We start from the raw sequence: 21,104 nt of genomic DNA on the forward strand, positions 1-21,104 counted from the left end.
GTTCATCTCATACTTCTGAAGATTTGAGGGTGCTGCCTGTTCCATACTCCTCCTCCTACTGCTCAACCATCCTTTTAGGGGTACAAACAATAGTAGTTGGGGCCTAGTGTGGTGGTGTACGTGCGAGATACATACACTTTCTTTTTGATCATATTTTCTATTCCGCTATTCAATTAAAACCTTTGGGGATCAATTCAATTGCGAGATAGTCTGTGTCGGTACGTGTGAGATCCACCTTTCCAAGTTGTTGGGGTTCATCTCATACTTCTGAAGATTTGAGGGTGCTGCCTGTTCCATACTCCTGCTCCTACTGCTCAACCATCCTTTTAGGGGTACAAACAATAGTAATTGGGGCCTAGTGTGGTTGTGTACGTGCGAGATACATACACTTTTTTTGATCATATTTCCTATTCCGCTATTCAATAAAAACCTTTGAGGATCAATTGAATTGCGGGATAGTCTGTGTCGGTACGTGTGAGATCCACCTTTCCAAGTTTTTGGGGTTCATCTCATACTTCTGAAGATTTGAGGGTGCTGCCTGTTCCATACTCCTCCTCCTACTCCTCATCCATCCTTTTAGGGGTACAAACAATAGTAATTGGGGCCTAGTGTGGTTGTGTACGTGCGAGATACATACACTTTTTTTGATCATATTTCCTATTCCGCTATTCAATAAAAACCTTTGAGGATCAATTGAATTGCGGGATAGTCTGTGTCGGTACGTGTGAGATCCACCTTTCCAAGTTTTTGGGGTTCATCTCATACTTCTGAAGATTTGAGGGTGCTGTCTGTTCCATACTCCTCCTACTCCTCATCCATCCTTTTAGGGGTAGAAACAATAGTAATTGGGGCCTAGTGTGGTTTTGTACGTGCGAGATACATACACTTTTTTGGATCATATTTCCTATTCCGCTATTCAATAAAAACCTTTCTAGGGCAAGATCTTAAATTACAGAAATATGAGGAGACCGTCAAATAAGGGCCGTGGCCTGGGTCGTGGTGCTGCTGGTAGAGCTCCTGTTGCAAGGAGAGGACGTGGTCGATCTGTGCCAGCTACACGCACAAGTGAAACACCTTCCTCAAGTGTGAGTAGGCGACAGAACCTGCATCAGTATTTGGTAGGGCATCAAACGCCCCTAGAAGTGATGAGGCCAGAACAAGTTGAGGCGATAGTAGATTGGTTTGCTGCTGACAGTGCCTCCAGTTCCTTCACATTGTCTCCCACCCAGTCTACTGCAGAAAGGTCAGAGTTGGCACCTGCAGCCAATGTCCAACCGTCTTTCTCCTCACCCCCTTGCAAATCAGGCCAGCAGTCTGAGCCCCAAGCCATACAGCAGTCTCTTATTCTTTTTGAGGACTCTGTCAGCAGGGTTTCCCAGGGCCATCCACCTAGCCCTGCCCCAGAAGTGGAAGAGATTGAGTGCAGCGATGCCCAACCACTTATTTCTCAAGATGAGTACATGCAAGGATCATCGCAGCACGTCTCCGATGATGACGAAACGCAGGTGCCAACTGCTGCGGCGTTCAGCATTGTGGAGACCGACAAGGAGGGCAGGGGTGAAGACTGGGTGGAAGATGATGTGGAGGACGATGAGGTCCTCGACCCCACATGGAATGAACGTCATGCAGGTGACCTGAGTAGTTTGGAGGAAGAGGCGGTGGTCGCACAGAGCCACCAGCACAGCAGAAGAGGGAGCAGGGTGCAGAAGCGGAGCGGCCGTGCCCTAGACACTACGCCCGCTACTGCCCAACGCAGCAAGGGAACGAGCGCACCAAAGTCAGCTCAAAGGAGTTCTCTAGCGTGGAAGTTCTTTAGAAAATGTGCTGATGACAGGACACGAGTGGTTTGCACCCTGTGCAATCAGAGCTTGAAGCGAGGCATAAACCTTCTCAACCTGAGCACAACCTGCATGATCAGGCATCTAAGTGCAAAGCACGAGCTGCAGTGGAGTACACACCTTCAAAACCAAGAAACGTCTCTGGCTCATCCTGCTTCCTCTTCTGCTGCAGTCTCGGCCGCTCCAGCCACATCTGTAGTGATACCGGCACCTGCCACCCCGCAAACAGACGATCTGTCAGCAACACCACCACCTGGGTCACCAACAACCATCTCCACAATGTCCCGTGGAAGCGTTCAGCTTTCCATCTCCCAAACACTTGAGAGGAAGAGGAAGTACCCCCCTACCCACCCGCGATCCCTGGCCCTGAATGCCAGCATTTCAAAATTATTGGCCTTTGAAATGCTGTCATTCCGTCTGGTGGAGACGCACAGTTTTAAAAACCTTATGTCGGTGGCTGTCCCACAGTACGTCGTGCCCAGCCGCCACTACTTTTCCAGGCAAGCCATCCCTTCCCTGCACAACCAAGTGGGGGAAAATATCAGGTGTGCACTGCGCAACGCCATCTGTGCCAAGGTCCACCTAACTACGGATACGTGGACCAGTAAGCACGGTCAGGGGCGTTATATCTCCCTAACGGCACACTGGGTAAATGCAGTGGCGGATGGGCCTGAGGCGGATAGCAATTTGGCGCATGTCCTTCCACCACCGAGGATTGCAGGGCGCTTCAGTTTGCCTCCTGTTCCTAACTCCTCCTACTCCGCTTCCTCATCCTCTACCGCCTCCTCATCCGGACAGCGTAACACCTTCACCACCAACTTCAGCACGGCCAGGGGTAAACGACAGCAGGCAGTTTTACAACTTGCCTGTTTGGGGGACAAACCACACACCGCGCAGGAGTTGTGGAGGAGCATGGAACAGCAGACAAATGAGTGGTTGCTGCCAGCGAGCCTCAAGCCCGGCCTGGTGGTGTGCGATAACGGGCAAAATCTCATAGCAGCTCTGGGCCTAGCCGGTTTGACGCACATCCCTTGCCTGGCGCATGTGCTGAATTTGGTGGTGCAGAGGTTCCTTAAAAACTACCCCGATATGTCAGAGCTGCTGCAGAAAGTGCGGGCCGTTTGTGCGCACTTTCGGCGTTCTCACCCTGCTGCTGCTCGCCTGGCAGCGCTGCAGCGTAACTTCGGCCTTCCCGCTCACCGCCTCATATGTGACGTGCCCACAAGGTGGAACTCCACCTTGCACATGCTGGAAAGACTGTGCGAGCAGCAGCAGGCCATAGTGGAGTTTCAGCTGCAGCACGCACGCGTGAGTCGCTCTGCGGAACAGCACCACTTCACCACCAATAACTGGGCCTCCATGCGAGACCTGTGTGCCTTGTTGCGCTGTTTTGAGTACTCCACCAACATGGCCAGTGGCAATGACGCCGTTCTCAGCTTAACTATCCCACTTCTATGCCTCCTTGAAAAAACAATTCGGGCGATGATGGAAGAGGATGTGGCACAGGATGAGGAGGAGGAGGAGGATGAAGAGGTAACATTTCCAAGGCTTTCAGGGCAGTCATTCGCAAGGGGCTCCGAGGGTGGGTTCCTGCACACGCAAACGCCAGGGACGCAATTGTCCAGCAGGGGCACAGTTCTGGAGGATGAGGAGGATGAGGAGGAGCTGGAGGAGGAGATGGAACCATGTTCACAGCAGGGTGGCACCCAGGCCAGCTCATGGCCATCACTGGTGCGTGGCTGGGGGGATACAGAGGACACGGACGATACACCTCCCACAGAGGACAGCCTTTCGTTGCCTCTGGGCAGCCTGGCACACATGAGCGATTACATGCTGCAGTGTCTCCACAACGACCGCCGAGTTGCCCACATTCTAACTTGTGCTGATTACTGGGTGGCCACGCTGCTGGATCCCCGTTACAAGGACAACGTACCGTCCTTAATTCACTCACTGGAGCGCGATCGCAAGATGCGCGAGTACAAGCGCACGCTGGTAGACGCCATGCTGCTGGCATTCCCATCTGACAGCGGGGCCACAGTGGAAGCACAAGGCAGAGGAGGAGGAGGAGGAGGTCGCCAACGCAACCAGGGCACCGCCAGCACCTCAGAAGGCAGGGTTAGCATGGCCGAAATGTGGAAAAGCTTTGTCAGCACGCCACAACAAACAGCAGCACCAGCAGCTCAGATGGAACGTCTTAGCAGGAGGCAGCATTTTACCAACATGGTGGAGCAGTATGTGTGCACACGCCTACATGTAGTGAATGACGGGTCTGCCCCCTTCAACTTCTGGGTCTCCAAATTGGGCACATGGCCTGAGCTTGCCCTTTACGCCTTGGAGGTGCTGGCGTGCCCTGCAGCCAGTGTATTATCTGAACGGGTATTTAGCACGGCTGGGGGCGTTATAACAGACAAGCGCAGCCGCCTGTCCAGAGACAATGTGGACAAGCTCACGTTCATTAAAATGAACCAGGCATGGATCCCACGGGACTTTTCCGTACCTTATGCAGAATAGCAATGGATACCGACCTTACCCACCCATTGTTCCATTTTTGCTCTTTCTCACTCTTTTGGGGTGTACCCTCATTTAAAATTTTTGAAAAGAAGCAGTGTTGGCTACCTCGTCCTCCTCCTCAGGGCCAGATTAATGTAGGGGCTATTGGAGCTGCAGCTCCAGGCCCCTACCTTTTATATAGGCCCCGGGTTGGCCATATTCACTGTTACCGCTCTTCTGTCACTTGTAAACACAGAAGTCTGGCTTCTATGCTCGCTTCCCCAGGCAGCACCCTCAGAACCTCCCCACACAGCGTGAAGGCCGGACAAGGAGGGACAGTTGGCGATGCATGGATGTGTTTATGGGCTTCAGAGACAGCATCCCATGTTGAATTAGGCATGCATGGCTGCACCCTTCCTCCTCTGGGTGCATGGCAAGGCACGGCCCTTAAGGCCCTTCAAAATCCTCAGCACCAAGCCCATGATGCTGTTAATCCGGCCCTGGTCCTCCTCCACCGCCGCTTCCACCTACACCGCCCATAGGTGTGCGCAGCCTATTGCATTAAGGTGTGCACCCCAAAGTTGAAATACACATGCATGTGTTTGCCAGCAGGGAGAGTAATGTATCGGGGCCATGTACCTGTAGGCAAGGAGAAATAGAGCAGAGCAGGTCCCAGGGAGATCTTTCCCATCTCCTCACTGGCAATGCTATGTGCCCTAGGTGATTAGGGTGTGCCCAGGCACACCCAGCACACCCTGTGCGCACGCCTATGTCACCGCCACATCCACCACCACCTCAACCTCCCTCCTACTCCATATGGGCCTCGTCCTTCAGAGATGAAGAAGAACATTGTTTTATTTTTCTGTTTTTTTTTGTTGTTTTAAGTTATTTCCCTATCCACATTTGTTTGCAGAGCACTTGCCATGCTCTTAATTACGTTTTGCTGCCATTTGCAGCACTCTAGCCCTTTCCTTTGGTGTTTTAGAGCCATTTTAGTGCCTTAAAGTTCGGGTCCCCATTGACTTCAATGGGGTTCGGTGTCCGGGAAAAGTTCGGTAAAAGTCCGGGACACGGACCCGGACTTTTTTTTAAAGTTCGGCCGAACCCGTCGAACACGGACATCTAGGTGTCCGCTCAACCCTACTAATGAGTCTATCGATTTAGCATAAATCAAATTAGGCTCTATTCAGACCTGTGTGTTTTATGATGCATTTTACAGTGCATTATCGCATTGCTTGGTAATGCAGTACAGGGCATTGCTTTGCCGTTAAGTTTGGATGACATCCCTATGCACATTGCCAGTGAACTATCTCTGCAATGTGGTACTCTGCATTTCCCTTAACACCTGCATCATGGTACTTTGACAGTCTATTAAAAATAAATGGGCTGTCTTACAGCAATGCACATTTTTTTTTCAATACAGGACTTTTATAAGGAAAAAAAATATTGAAATACCAATACAACTGAGCAACCATAGACCGTTTGACATGGTAAGCGTAGTACATTAAGGGTTACAAGGGAGCCATAATTTACTATTCATCACAGCAATGCACCTTGATTCACAGAATGCCACATCACAATGCAGATGTCTGCCCTTACAATAGCCATACAGGTTTTGAATTTTGGTAAGTTCCCGATGAACTCAGTGGCCAAAACTTGCTCAGAGGGTTGCCTGTCGGCCACCTACCACCGGACAACCCTCGATTAAAAAATGAAGGAGCTAGGCCGAAATATACTGGCCTATTCATCGTTCATTGTTCGGGTATTTTGACAGCTGACCGGGTCGGCTGCCAAAATACAATAGCTGCAACGGGAGAATGATCCATCCATGCTGTAGACCATAGGCAGGATGGGAAAAAAATCTATAAGTGAATAGCTAGCTTTAAAAAGACTGTTCTTTGGACATTTATTATAATGGTTGGACACATTTAGTATGAGATATTATATTAAACACTGTATTAGCCTAATGACATTTTTTTATTATTTCTTCCTCTCCAGAACTTTTTAGACTTATGTGAATGTGTAAAGGTTTTTTTTTTTTCACATCTTTATCGATCAATAAAACTGGTTTGACGCTTTGTTTTACTCTAGGTGCGGACTAAGGCTGTAGGTATTCCTGATCACCGGCAGACTGTAGGCTCTTTGACTGTGACAGCTTACAAGCCATCAAGCGGATCTAAAAACTACCTTCACATCAGTCTCGCGGCAACGCAGGTCAAACCGGGTGAAAACTTGCAAGTTCAGTTTTATATGAAGAATGCAATCCCAAGTGTCCAAAAAAGCATCACCCACATCACGTACATGGTAGAACCTTCAAACTATCTATCCTATTGTAAAAAAAAATACTTTTGTTGTTTATCTATTTCGTAACCAGTTGTGAACACTGAGCGTGATTCAGAAGCCCAAACAAAACAATATTAAAGTACACAGGGTGTGGTATGCCTTTACTTTTATATATATATATATATATATATATATATATATATATACCCATTATACTGGGTAAAGAAACAGGATCCATTATCCTGAGGATGTATCAGCAGATTTTACTTACTGTCTACACTACCTCACTACCTTGATTCACTCACAGAAATACTTGGGGATACATAACATCCCCCCTGCCTTCTTGCAATGCCAATAACTGGCCCTAGTGCTGTCATGTGGAATTGAGAGAAGAAGCCTGCTTAGGATATATAAGATTTAACAAGCTCAGAGAGCTAAAGCTTACTTAAGGTCACAGGTAGGTAGATACTGTTATATAGCTCAATGGCGGAGTCTGAGATGATGAGTGTGGTCTCTCTTACTGCTCCAGTCCAAGCACCCCCAGGTAGTAAGACAGAGAGTCCAGTGATGAAGTGGCAAGAATGTCTGTGGATGGTGATGCCCCTGGTGTCACTGGAACTTGTCAAAGCTAATGTCATGTAGCTCGAATTGACACTGAAAAGAAGAGTACAGGAGCAAGTCTGGGTCAGCATCAGCTTGACAAGTGGCACCAATATGGCAGGGACTGACAAAGGTCAGCAACGTAAGACAAGCCTTGACACAGTCAGGTTCAGCAACCTGGGAAGGTATTGACAGAGTCAGTATCAGCAACTTGGGGCAGGCATTGACAGAGTCAGGGTCAGCAACTTGGGGTAGGCATTGACAGAGTCAGGGTCAGCAACCTGGGGCAGGCATTGACAGAGTCAGGGTCAGCAACTTGAAGTAAGCATTGACGGAGTCAGGGTCAGGAACTTGGGGCAGGCATTGACAGAGTCAGGGTCAGCAACTTGGGGTAGGCATTGACAGAGTCATGATCAGCAACATGGGGCAGGCATTGACAGAGTCAGGGTCAGCAACCTGGGCCAGGCATTGACAGAGTTAGGGTTTAGCAACTTGAAGTAAGCATTGACGGAGTCAGGGTCAGCAACTTAGGGCAGGCATTGACAGTGTCAGGATAAAGCAACTTAGGGCAGGCATTGACAGAGTCAAGGTCTGCAACTTGGGCAGATATTGACAGAGTCAGAATCACCAACCTGGGGCAAGCTTTGTCAGAGTTAGGATCAGCAACTTGGGCAGGCATTGACAGAGTCAGAATCAACAAATTGGGGCAGGCATTGACAGAGGCAGGATCAGCAACTTGAGCTGGCATTGAATGAGTCAGGGTCAGCAATTTGGGGCAGGCATTGACAGAGTCAGGTTCCGCAACTTGGGGCTGGCATTGACCGAGTCAGGGTCAGCAACTTGGGGCAGGCATTGACAGAGTCAGGGTCTGCAACTCGGGGCAGGCAGAGTCTTGGTGCAGCAAAATACCAGAGTTGCAAGCAGAAGTCAGTTGTATTACTAGCCATGGCCAATACAGAAACAGATCAACAGACAGAGGAGAACCAAAGAGAAGTAATGGAACAAGCCAGAGCAGTAATGGATGCATCTCTTGCCAGTGGTCTCAATGATTATGCATGTGCACAGGCACACAGAAACATGACTATGTACAATTCAGTGAACATATCTATGCACATGCGCATATGCATTTGAAAGCACTGGAGTCCAGCTATGGGGGCTAGTTGATTTGTCTGAGACAGACACTGTGGATAATACTTCCTTTAAAGCAGACATTATGGACAAAGTGCAAGTTCACTTTAATGATTCAATGACCCAGAAGAAGTATGCAGGCCAAGAGCCCAGAATTCGCGGGTTGTATGCTTGTTCAAATTCAGCGACTTTCAAGGAAGAAAGGGAAGCACTGGAGTTGGTACATTCAAAACAAGTCAGCAGTGGCAGATTTTTTATTACAGTCCTGACAAATCTATAAACAGTTTGAATGAATGGTGTTTGAATAGTTTTTAAGCCTATTTTTTTTAAACCCTGTTCTGTAATTTTCAGCCATCTCATCCTTTTTCTTAGAATAATGATCTGTAAAACACATCCTTTCCACAGATCCTCAGCAAGGGTCGGGTTATAAAACTGGAGCGTGTGCAGCGTCAGCAAGATCAGACTATTATTGCTGCATCAATTGTGATCACAGGGGAATACATTCCATCCTTTCGCATGGTGGCCTACTACGTGGTGCCAGGCTCCCAAAAAGAGATTGTGTCCGATTCTGTGTGGGTGAACACAGTGAATTCCTGCATTAAACAGGTGAGGCTGGCTGTGAAGGAAATGTATGGTGGTTATGTATATATTATCTTTATTAATTATAGTCTGGGGAAAAAATTACAGTCAGGTAAATATAAAATACTGCATATATTTACTGAATATATTGTGTTCTTGTTTCAAGCCAATAGGTGGTGCTCCTGACTCATTTTCACATGTTTTCTGAGCTTGAGCTAATATTTAAAGTGTCTATATTATAAGCCAAATACCAAATAGTTTTTTGCCAGTTTTTGATAGAGTAAGGAAAGGTTAGAACCCCTGTTAGCAGGGGTTACTGCTACCTAGGGCCCAGTTCTTGGCAGAGCGTTTTGTCAAACAGGAAGGGAGGGAAAATCTGCAACAGAGAAACAGACAATGAAACAAATTTGAGAGTAGTCCTAGCGTTCTCAGGACAACATTTTTTTTAGATTTGGATAGAGGGGTGATGAGTTAAGCTGGCCGTACATTATCAAATTTTAATAAAATTGCTAGAGTCAATTAGTGTTGCTGGGGGATCCCTCCCACTGCGCTATTGTATTCTGACGGCAGGAGGTTTCCTCGCCCTCAGAATGCAGTGATTACTGCTGCCGGCTATAGCTGACAGCAGTAATTGTACACGAAGAACCCGACAGGCTGGTGAAGTCAATCGACTTTAGTACAACCAGCCTGGCCCAAGATGGATCAAAATTTTCATTTGACTATGCCTAGCTTTAGAGTCACTGTCAGGTGTTCATTGTTGCCTTTGTCCCTCTTAGGGAGAATAACTCCCATTATTTGATCAACATACTGTATTACCAAGAAAGAAAGCTGTGTAAATCCAAATCTTTTTAACTGCCACCAGAACAGGAATAGAGGAGAAATCTTCCAATGGGGACACTTGCTCCCATGACAACTGTCAAGATTTCTCTCAAATTGGCAAGCTATTTTCTCACTTCCAGTTGAGTCTACAGGACAAGAAGTGAAGGGAAATCTCCCTAAGGCCTCTTTCACACGGCCGCTCCGGTTTTTTGCTCCGCTGCGGTCCTTTTTTTTTCCACGGAGCGGATGACACTTGTGTCATCCGCTCCATATGTCCGCATATCATCCCATCCGTTTGCAGATGATATACGGACATAATGTAAGTCTATGGGCATTATGGATGTCAGCGGATGACACCGCTGACATCCGATTTTGCTTCCTTTCCGTTTTTTGAACGGAGGAAAAATAGGGTTCTGTTCCGTTCCAAAAAACGGAACAGAACTGAAAGGAAGAAAACCGGATGTCAGCGGATGGTATTCCGCTGACATCCGCAATGCCATAGACTTACATTATGTCCGTAAATCATCCGCAAAAAAATAGGATGATTTGCGGACATACGGAGTGCCCGTGTGAAAGGGCCCTAATGAGAAATAAACGGTAAAAGGTTTGGCTTTTTGAATACTTTAAAGTGTATCGAAAGCAAACCCTTTTTGAATTTTGGATAGAGTGGTGAGGAGTTAGAACAACCAAAAAAGTACATGTGAACATAGACTTCAGGGTAGGCCTGATGACCCATACCCTACAAATAAAAGGTGACACTAAAAAAAAGTTCAGTGATAGATAATGAGAAAAATAAATAAAAAGTGCTAAAATGCGATACTATGTCTAGGCCTTGCGACCTGATAACAAAAATTGCCCTGGTCTTGACCAAAAAGTCTAGTCCATGAGGCATTATGCAAGTGCCTTATCTCACAGTGGGTTCCCAAAACCATAGCAATACTCAGAGCACCTCCAGGACATCACCCAAGGGGCGCTTACCACCATGGGCTCTCTGCCTTTCCAGCCCCTGGTCAGACGAGGTAGCAAAGCCTTCATCACATGCTTGATAAAAGGGTCCTGCGTGGCTCCAAAACATCAGTTTAGCTTTGATGTGATTTTCAAATAAAGCATTGGACCCTTTTTTCAGAGATCCTTGTTGTGCTGGTGACAAAGCCTTCATTCTGAGTGTTTTTAATTTCTAGCTGGTGGTTGCTGCAGCACCCACTTACTTAACAGCCATTTCCAGGAACATGTGCATAGGGAATATTTCTATGTACTTGTATGAGGAGCCTGAGATGACGAGTGTGGCCTCTTGCACAGCTTCTGTCCAAGCACTCCTAGAAGTTGAGATGGGGTCTGCAAGGGCGATGGAAGGGTACACATGCCAGGGTGCAGAAACTGAAGACTGGTACTTGGAAGTGGTGGTATCAGAGGAGCAAGGGTACAGCTGGTGGTAGACCATGGAAACGCTGAGTTCAGTTAAGAACAGAGTCGAATCAGAAGGCAAGTCTAGTAGCAGCCAAGCAAGTCAAATCATAAGCTGGATCAAAGTCAGGAACAAGCAGAGTTTGGCAACGTGCAGGCAGCAAGGTACCAAGTCTACAAGCAGAATCTTGGCCAAAAGTCCATGCCAAGGTCATAATGAAGTATAACCTCAATCATAGGCAGACAAGGATAATCCAAGAGCAGGTCAGGTAAAAGCCGGGTCAGTAACAAAGTCAGGCATAAGTTCAGGATCAGGAACCACAGGAGTACAGACTGGAAGACCATTCAGCATGATCCTATGAAGAACTCAGGTATAACTAGCCCACTTGGTGCCAGTATCTGTAGTGGACATGCTTTAAATGCTTTTAAATCCCACCTGGAAATTTAAGGTGTTTTTGCCTACCTTTGTGTATTCCAAATCCTTCTGGTACATTCTCCATATTTTAAACAAATATAAAATCCCATTGAAATATTCATTTTGGTGAACTGCCCTTGTAGGAAATTCATTTTCTTTGTGTAATCAAGTTCATTGGCGCATCTTTGTTTCTTCTCTGCCAGCTTGAACTGTCTGAAGATCCAAAGAATATCGTCCAGAACCCCGAGCCGGGGACACGTGTGGTACTGAAAGTCACAGGAGAACCTGGAGCCAGTGTCGCCATGCTGGCTTTGGATAAGGGTGTCCTCGTCCTGAACAAGAAAAATCGAATGACACAAAACAAGGTAGGAGCATCAGTATAGACCAGGGGTGATTAAATTCCAAAACTTAACTTCTAACTCTATTATCAATAGTTCTTCTCCAACACCTTCTAAAAATCTACAACAAAATTAATATAGATTTCTCTTCACATAGGATTCTTTCTATCCCCTTTACTCAAACGCCAGCACTATAAATGGGCCATGGTGCCATGATTTGATAGGCAGGGCTCCCAATCTTGCCACATTGTGAGTGGCTGCACAGGGCAGGCTGTTAGTTACAGCTCGGTCACAGTTCAGGGGGTTTCAAGGGAGCATGCCCCAGAACAAGACAACAAAGCATATATGTTTCTCCTGGCCATTAAGGCCCAACTGCCCTGCTGCGGCATTTATATGTAGCGCTGTTGGGGGTTAACATGCCAATAATTGTTAACAATAGGTTTACAAAAAAAATGCACTGAACAAAGCAACATTTTCCAACAAGCCAGTTCATAAGAAGGTAACTGATTGATTGACATTCAAAATTCATCCGATTCCCGCTAAACTGACCGAATTTTGATCCATGTAATGTCCAGCATTAGAATCCTTTGTTTCAACAGAGTGAATACCATGATTGCATTCTCCTTCTGATCCCACAGCTTTTAGTGATGAGCGGGAGATTTTGATATGTTTCAGAAACTTTGCTTCCTCAGGAGAACTCCTAAATGGCATCCCATAGCAGCTCCCTTGGACCAACAGTCGGACCAAGTGCCCTCAAATGTGTTTAGGGGCACCTGGAATCAGGGCAGCCATCAGAAATTTTGGGGCCCCTTACACAGCTCTAGGCCTGGGCCCCCCTAGGCCTGACCACCAACATTCCCCAGGGCCCGCCCACTGGTCATTCCACAGTGCACCCACTTTTATTTTAACACTATTACAACTTAATATTTGAAAATGAAAAGTGTATTCCAAGTCATCAGTGCTTTCAAAGATTAACAGTAAGAGCAGCAAAGAGACATCCCCATATATTCAGCAAAGAGAAAGCCCAATCCAGCAAAGAGACAACATCCTCATATATGCAGCAGAGACCACCCAATCCAGCAAAGAGACATCTAGGACTTGCCCAAGACATTGTGCTGCCTGGGTCCAAGAATAAAATGCTGCTCTACCCCCCCCCCCCCCCACCCAAAAACAAAAACGGGATTTTTGTCTTACCGTAAAATCCTTTTCTCTGATGTTCATTGACAGACAAAGTGACATATATTTATTAGTCAGATGCGTTATGCTGCATTTCCTAGGAGTAGGACACTAGGCAGAAAAGGGTTAACAAAGTTAATAGAGCTTTAACTACGCCCACGGGGCAGTCCCAGGTGGTATACTCCCACTTCCTGCTCCAGGATTCAGTTTAGTAACAAGCAGTGTCAGAAGAATACATAATCCAACTCCACAGAGGGGTGGGTGCTGTGTCTGTCAATGAACATCAGAGAAAAGGATTTTACAGTACGACAAAAATCCAGTTTTCTTTTTCGTTCATTGACGGACACAGCAACATATCTTCATTAGTCGGATGGGACGTCCCAAAGCAGTATCAGCATGAGGGGTGGGAAACAAGCACAGCAAGAAAACAATTCCCAACAGGGCTAAACAAAGCCAACCAGGTAACCAAGGAGCTCAACCAGGAACAACTGGAGCTCATGTATCAGAAGAAAAACACCCTCAAGAGGCAGAAGTCTCTGCCACCGCGGCCTGCAAAACCTTGCGGCCAAAAGCAGCATCCGCAGATGCAAAAATATCCACTTTGTAAAACTTAGTGAACATGTGTACAGACGCCCAGGTGGCCGCTTTGCAAACCTGAACCACTGACGCTTTATGATGGAAGGCCCAGGAGGCACTGAGCGCCCTCGTAGAATGTGCCTTAACAGGGAAAGGAGGAACCTGACCATTAATTGAATAGGCCTGCACCATCGTCTGCCTGATCCATCTGGATATGGTAGCAGCAGACGCTGCTCCGTAAGAATAAACAAGGAATCCGACTTCCAAATTGACTCAGTTGCCATCAAGTACACCCTGATGGCCCGAACTACGTCTAACGAAAGCAACCTCCTTGGGGTAATTCCTAGGCTTAGGACATAACGAAGGCAACATAATGTCTTCATTCAAGTGAAAATCTGACACGACCTTAGGAAGGAACGGCTGACAGGGGTGAAGCACCACTTTGTCCCAATGAACCACCAGACAACGCAGCCAACTCCTAGACCCTGCGTGCAGAAGTAATTGCCACCAAGAAGGCCACTTTCTGTGACAAGGTAAGTAAAGGAATTTCACAAATATTCTCAAATGGCGGTCTTTGGAGGACCAACATTACTAGGTTGAGGTCCCACGGAGGCACCAGGGACTGCACCGGGGGGGCCAAATGACGAACTCCCTGCACAAATGTGCGAACCAAGGAATTCATTGCCAACGGTCTTTGGAGGAAAAGCCGAAATCTGACCCTCAATGGTGCCCAAAGCCAAACGTTGATCAACACCTTTTTGTAAAAACTCCAGAAAACGTGATACCGAAAAGGAGCAGGGGGAAATTCCTCGAGACTCACACCAAGAAATATATGTTTTGAAGAGACAATTCGCCCGGACAAAGAGGCTGACGACTGAGGTAGTCCACCTGCCAGTTCTCCACCCCTGGAATATGCACTGCCGATAGAGCCGGAACAAGACGCTCCGCCCATTGTAGAATACCGGCCACTTCTTTTGCCTCTATGCCCCTTCTGGTGCCCCCTTGGTGATAGATATATGCCACAGCAGTGGCGTTGTCAGATTGAATCCTCACTGGACACCTCCGCAGACGATATGTCCATCGTAACAGGCAAAGTCTTATGGCCTGAATTTCCAGGATGTTGATTGGCAGACTCCTCCCAGGACCAAAACCCCTGGGCTGAATCTGTGCCCAGTCCGACAGTTGATTGTAGTTTTTATAGGAACAAATAAACTAGAAAAATAACAAAAGTGAAAAAAAAAAAAAATTGGTTTAAAAATTTGAAAAAATGCCAGGATCTCAGGGAGCTAGGTCGTTACTCCTGACTAGGCAGAAAAAAACTGAATCCTAGAGCAGGAAATGGGAGCATACCACCTGGGACTGCCCCATGGGCGTAGTTAAAGCTCTGTTAACTTTGTTAACCCTTTTCCGCTTAGTGTCCTACTCCTAGAAAGCGCAGCATAACCTATCCAACTAATGAAGATACGTAACTGTGTTCTTCAATGAACGAAAGAGAAAATAAAAAATCACACCCAACACAAGGCCCCCACATCCATTATTTTATATAAATATAAAAGGTAGAATATATTATATATAGTGTTATCTTCTTCCATGCCCCACCACCGGACCAGTCCACCAAACACCCACTGTCTGTCCTCCTGTCACTCCTTTGTCAGTTGTGCCCCCCTAGAAGATCCAGCCTGCCCTGCTTGAGATGTAGTGCGCTGATGTCTGACGTCATTGCACACACCATGATCACATGAGGGATGTTCCCTGGAGGAGATACTCCACCTCCTCATACTCATCAGTTTGCACTATGGGCGGCAGTATGGGATGGGGAAATGCCAACCGTAACAAGCTGCAAACTGATGACACACAAAATTGCTGAAAAAAAATCTAGGAAGTCAATTTGCTGCCCCTCTCCAAGTTCTGCCTGGGTCCAATGTACCCAGCGGGACCCATGGTAGGGCTGGCCCTGGAGACATCCCATCTAATTACAGTAATACTATTCTTGGTGTCTGGAAGAATGCATTGGTGATTTTATGACTTCATTATGACCCCTGAAGGAGCCGCTGGGGATTAAATGAGTTTGTGGTAATAAAAAAAAAACATCCATACTCACTTCCATGCTGCAGCATCAGTCTAATGCTGCAGCTGTCCCCTGCTGGGTCTAAGGCCAAGATCTAAACGATTACATGACCGCTGATCGCTCAGTTCTTGGTCAGCTCTGAGTAATCCAGGTGTACAATATGTGGACAATCTTCCCTAGCTTCAACAACACCATGCATTATAAGAATAATCCCACACACACCTATCCAATATTGGTAAAGCCACAGATTGATTAGCTCAGAGATGAAGGAGTTTTTGAACATGACAGTTTCACTTTAAACATGACATGCACATAAAATACACAAAAAAAACTTTATCCTTAGAGGAGCCAAGTATATTGCCTGACTCCCCTCCCCTCATCCTTATTTCCAAAATACAGCCTTGCATTTATTGTCCAACATTTCAGCGCTCATTAGAGAAACTTTTTTCGTTCTTTGCCAGGTCTGGGGCGAGGTGGAGCGGAGCGATCTCGGCTGTACGCCAGGAGGCGGCATCGACAGTGCTGGGGTTTTTGCTGATGCCGGACTTGGTGTCGAATCCAACCTTGGCCTTACCAGTCCAACTCGCAATGGTATATATCAAAGAGATATGGGGATGGAAATATGTATATGTGCTATGTATATGTATTTAAAAAAGGCCAATGTAAAATTATTAGGTATTACAGTTGAACCTCAGCCAAAGCTTTTTATTGTTTTTTGCAAAAGTGGGCATAACTTTTTTTAATTAATTTACATAGGTCATTAAAGAGGAGATCCAGTCACCCCCAAAAAATTAAGTCAGCAGCTACAAATACTGTAGCTGATGACTTTTAATAAAAGGAAGCTTAGCTGTCCAGGAAACCAGTGATGTCATTCTTCAATCGGCTTTGGGTGCAGGCACCGGGATCTTAGGTAAGGAAAACCAGCAGTGAAGCCTTCCAGCTTTACAGCCGACTTCCTACTGAGCATGTGAAAGCCGCACCACGCTATGTGAATAGTCCTGCAGTCTTCTGGAACCTGTGTGTGTCCCAGAAGGCTACGGGGGGAAGGAGCTGAACACCCTCCTAGATCGCCGTGGCGCAGAAGTGGTCAAAACCAGCTACCCACTCCCCCTCCACCCCCAAAATAGGGGTGGGGGGGTAGGATGCAAACAAGCCTAACTTTCCCTTTTGGGTGAAGTTAAGCTTTAAATCGTCTTCCCTCTTGACTAATACAAGGGTTGTGCCAAAACTAATGCAAAAGTGGGCATAACTTTTTATTCGCTTACTATCGGTGCTAAAAATATGCTAATATACTAATGACACTGGCAGGGAAGGGGTTAACATCAGGGGCAATAAAAGGGTTAAATGTGTTCCTAGGTAGTGCTTGCTTACTCGGTATGGGTGGTGGTGTTTGTATTGTGGGAAGGCATAGACGCGTGTTTCTGCTTTGTAGCAACACAGGATCACAGCCTTCTCTTGTCACAGAATAGCGAGCTGCCTTGTGTACTTAGGAAGATTGCTGTTCTGCCTGTCTCCCTTACGATCGCCGGCTTCCGCTGTGTCCAATCAAAGCGGGTCACCGGCGGTGTGCATGCGCATCCCAAACCCCAAAAGTGCAGAATGACATACAGGTAGGTGATTCTGTGCAGAGGAGCCGCCGCCCCCCGCAGTAAATGTACACTGGGCGGTCAGCAACAGGTAAAGGAGGAGGAAGCAAGATTTGCTGGGGCAAAAATTCACCAGGAAAGTGCAGTGTTCTGGGGGAAGTTAGAGAGGGGAACATGTGGTACAGTTGCCCCCAGAGAGGGACTGTGCTGCTGAAAAACCACCAGGGGAGTACCATACTGCCAGGATGTGGACCTTGCTGCACTGCCTTCTGGAGTTGTCACGGGCATCCCAGAGTAAGTGGACACCTGATTGAAGGAACCACTGATGCTGTGTCACTGGATCTGGTGAGAGGGCCTTGCAGCCACTACTTACTGCCAACACTAGAGTATAAGCCATTAGAAACTATATAACCAGCTACCTTTAAAGCTATGGTACCAGTGGCAGAACTAGCAGGGTCGCAAAGGTTACACTTGTGATGGGGGGGTGGGAGGTAACACCATGTTTTACCGCACCAGGTGGCACCAATCCTAGTGACGCCACTGAAGTTACTATAGAGGAAGAGTTACTTTACCAACATGTGAAATATGAACAACCTCTGTAAGTTCATAAAAAAAGTTATGCCCACCCAGGGGCGTAACTACAGGGGTTGCAGGGGTTGCAATTGCTACCGGGCCCCATGCTCCAGGGGGCCCGGTAGCAAACCAGTGGGTGAACTTCTAGGATCTCAAAGGTCACACTTGCGACCGGGCCCTGGCATTTCACCACTGTGGGGAGGCCCCAAGATTGCAGGAAGGGGGCCCACTGCAGAACTTGTGAAAGGATCCTGATGCGGGACCATAATAAAAGGCCATGCAATGAGATTAAAGAGCCCCAGGATTAGTGGGAAGAGCCCTGGGCTTGAAGGGAAGGGCCCCGGCCAGGGGTCTGGGGGGCCCTTCATGGTTTCTTGCATCGGGGCCCTGAAGGTTCTAGTTACGCCTCTGTGCCCACCTTTGCATCACATTTTGGAAAACTATTTTTTGACTTCTGAATGGAATGTGTAAGATACTAAAATTATGTTTTTATTATGATCATTTGTTCTTTGGTGTCCCCATATTGGTCTGTCTTCATTTTGCAGAATGGCGCTGTGAAGAATCAGCAAGAAAGAGACGCTCTACGAATAATGTTGCACGGAAAAAAGAAAAAGGTAATTTATCTGAATGTAGCGGCCCATAATATGTCCAGCCAGATGTCTGCTAAGTGACAGTGTTGGGTTATGAACCAGGTCATATCCCCTATTCCCTGCACTTCACTGCTTGGCAGATAGTTGATTGTGCTGTGAAGGTGAGTTATGGGTGTCACCAGTTTCATCTCTTATCACTACTTGGCATGTAGCTTGCATATTTCCGGATATCCTATATACCTAGCAACATTTTAAAATGTAAAGATTTTATATTTATTAGTCAACAGATTGGTATTTTTGTTTTACAGCAGCTGAGTCAAAGTTCAGAGATATTAATCTTCATCTAAAATGTTTTTAGCTTCTTTACACAAAAAGTTTGGTTGGGCTTTAGGGTAAGCAGATTTTTCAGTTGTGATAAATGGATCAGCCCGGTGGGTCATCCATGGTAAATTCTGATATTCAGAAAGCCTGAGGTTTAGTATGTGTATTATTCCATACAGGAGGTGAGGTTAGTTTGTGCAGGGGAGTTTATAGCAAACCCACTAGACTAGTATAACCTCAAAATTACTCTATACCTTCATAAATGTAAAAAAATAAGAGCATTGCCCGCATTCTCCACCACTACGGTCAATAGGAAAAGAATTATGAATAAGTGTGCTTATAATATTATATATTATAATATTTTGTTTGTAAAACCAGCACAAAAGTACCAGGATGCCAATCTACGCAAGTGCTGTGAAGATGGCATGAAGGAAACCAACATGAATTATACCTGCCAGAAGAGATCGGAGTATGTCCTGCAGCAAGGAGAGTGTGTCAAGGTCTTCCTTGAGTGCTGCCAGTTCATCTTTGAGCCAAAAATAATCCGGGGAAAGCCTAAGAGGCCAACATCCGGAAGGCCTAGCATCTGTAAGTACCACTGCCTACATTGAAATAGACCAATCTCCTACAATTAGTGGACCAATGTGCTATCTGAGCTTTAAAGAGAAACTATAATGGCGTTGAGTCAATTTTAGATTTTTTTTTTTTAAATGTAACCCCAATTGAATGACATTTAGTTTGCTATAGCACTGAGTATTTTAAACAATTGCCATGTATTTTATATATTTTCTTCTTCTTTTTTTTTTTTTACTTAATCTTTTGTAACATCTCAAAGCTGCTGGTCTCCTACAGCCTCTTTTCTGCTACTTTCGGTTTATACACACTCCAGCGATGTCTGCATGGCATTTTTCAGGGCATGTTTTCTGATTGAGATAGTCTCAAGTGTGTGTCGCACCCTAAAATGCAAAAAATAGGGCTACAAGGCTCAATCAGGTCCAAAGTCCACCAGGCAGGACAGCTCTAGAGGTCAACGGCTGGCCTAACTTGAGCTTTTAGCACAGAGCACATGGCTACAGGCCTACCAAACAAAATATTTCAGCAGTACCCAAGCCAAAGCCCAGTGGAAAGAAAGCTCATTAGGCCACTCCCAAAATATTTATTTCCCCCCAGCATGCACCAGTAGCAATATAGATGTACAGGTTGGCCAGAAGGGACATAAATATGCATAACCCATCATTACTGTGGCATCTCATTCTATTGCCAAGGGTACCAGTGACACATGCTGGCAGCAAAGAGAAACAATTGCAACACTGAGCTTAGGGGAAAACCAAATTAGTACATAAGAGTATACTGTACTGTATATTCACAGTCACAGAATTGTTCATTATTAATTTGCTTTCTTGGGACAAAGTATGTTTATGTTAAATTTAGCGTAAGATAGTGTAAAGAGTAGTGATCGACCGATTATAGGCAAAGCCGATATATCGAGGGCCGATATACACTTTGCCCGGGGTGATGCCTGCAGCTAGAGGCATCACCAATGTACCGGTGTCCATAGCCGACGGTCGGCTGTCTTGTAATGACAACCGATGCGGCTGAGAAACCGCTCGGCTGCCATTCCAAGGAGTGGGAGGGGACGTGCCCCCCCCCCCTTCCGCCGCCTTCCGCTGCTCGCCCGGGTCTCCTGTCCCACTGGGAGACCCGGGCATCCTACCTTCACCGCAGCCGTCTGACCGGGTCTCCATCTGCACCACCGCCATCTGACCGGGTCTCCATTTCTTTGAATTCGGCGCCGTCAAGTACCCGGAAGTGATGTCATGACATCACTTCCGGATACTGGCAGCGCCGAATTAAAAAACTTACAGCATTCAAAACAGCCAAACTTGGCGTTTTGAATGCTTTTAAGTGCAGAGAAGGGGGTTTAGACCCCCAAATCCCTCCACCACAGTACCTGTAGACATTTAAAAAAAAAAAAATTTAATGTCAGAAAATATCGGCCAATATCGGCCGATCCCGATATCCGATCACCAAAATATCGGTATCCGCGGTAAAAAAAACGATATTGGTCGATCAATGGTAAAGAGTAACGGCGCCTCCCTCAGTAGTATAGCACTGTGTAGGGTAGAGCTGCCTTCAATTTAAGTACAGTAAACTTAAATAAGAGATAGTAGGTGTAGTGAGGCGCTGACACTATGCCATGAGCATAAATAAAAAACCAACAAAATATAATACACCAAGATCAGTACTAAACGCAATACAACTGCAAATATCACCAACTGTGACGTGAGATAGTGTGAGAATCAAGGTATAAAAAAAATTG

At 46.4% G+C, this 21,104-nt stretch overlaps 1 protein-coding gene across 1 annotated transcript in view; it reads left to right on the forward strand.

Annotated features, from left to right (window-relative positions):
• LOC309553290 (complement C3-like) overlaps nt 1-21,104 on the forward strand; it is a 183,753-nt gene that overhangs the window by 71,907 nt on the left and 90,742 nt on the right. Inside the window, exons 12-17 of the mRNA XM_082254303.1 lie at nt 6,420-6,632; nt 8,745-8,945; nt 11,760-11,921; nt 16,176-16,305; nt 18,419-18,487; nt 19,163-19,372. Of these exons, the coding sequence (XP_082110429.1) occupies nt 6,420-6,632; nt 8,745-8,945; nt 11,760-11,921; nt 16,176-16,305; nt 18,419-18,487; nt 19,163-19,372 (985 nt within the window). The remainder of the gene's footprint in view (nt 1-6,419; nt 6,633-8,744; nt 8,946-11,759; nt 11,922-16,175; nt 16,306-18,418; nt 18,488-19,162; nt 19,373-21,104) is intronic.

The sequence above is a fragment of the Pelophylax lessonae genome (genome assembly GCF_965119305.1).
Source record: "Pelophylax lessonae genome assembly, chromosome: 4".
Taxonomy (NCBI): domain Eukaryota; kingdom Metazoa; phylum Chordata; class Amphibia; order Anura; family Ranidae; genus Pelophylax; species Pelophylax lessonae.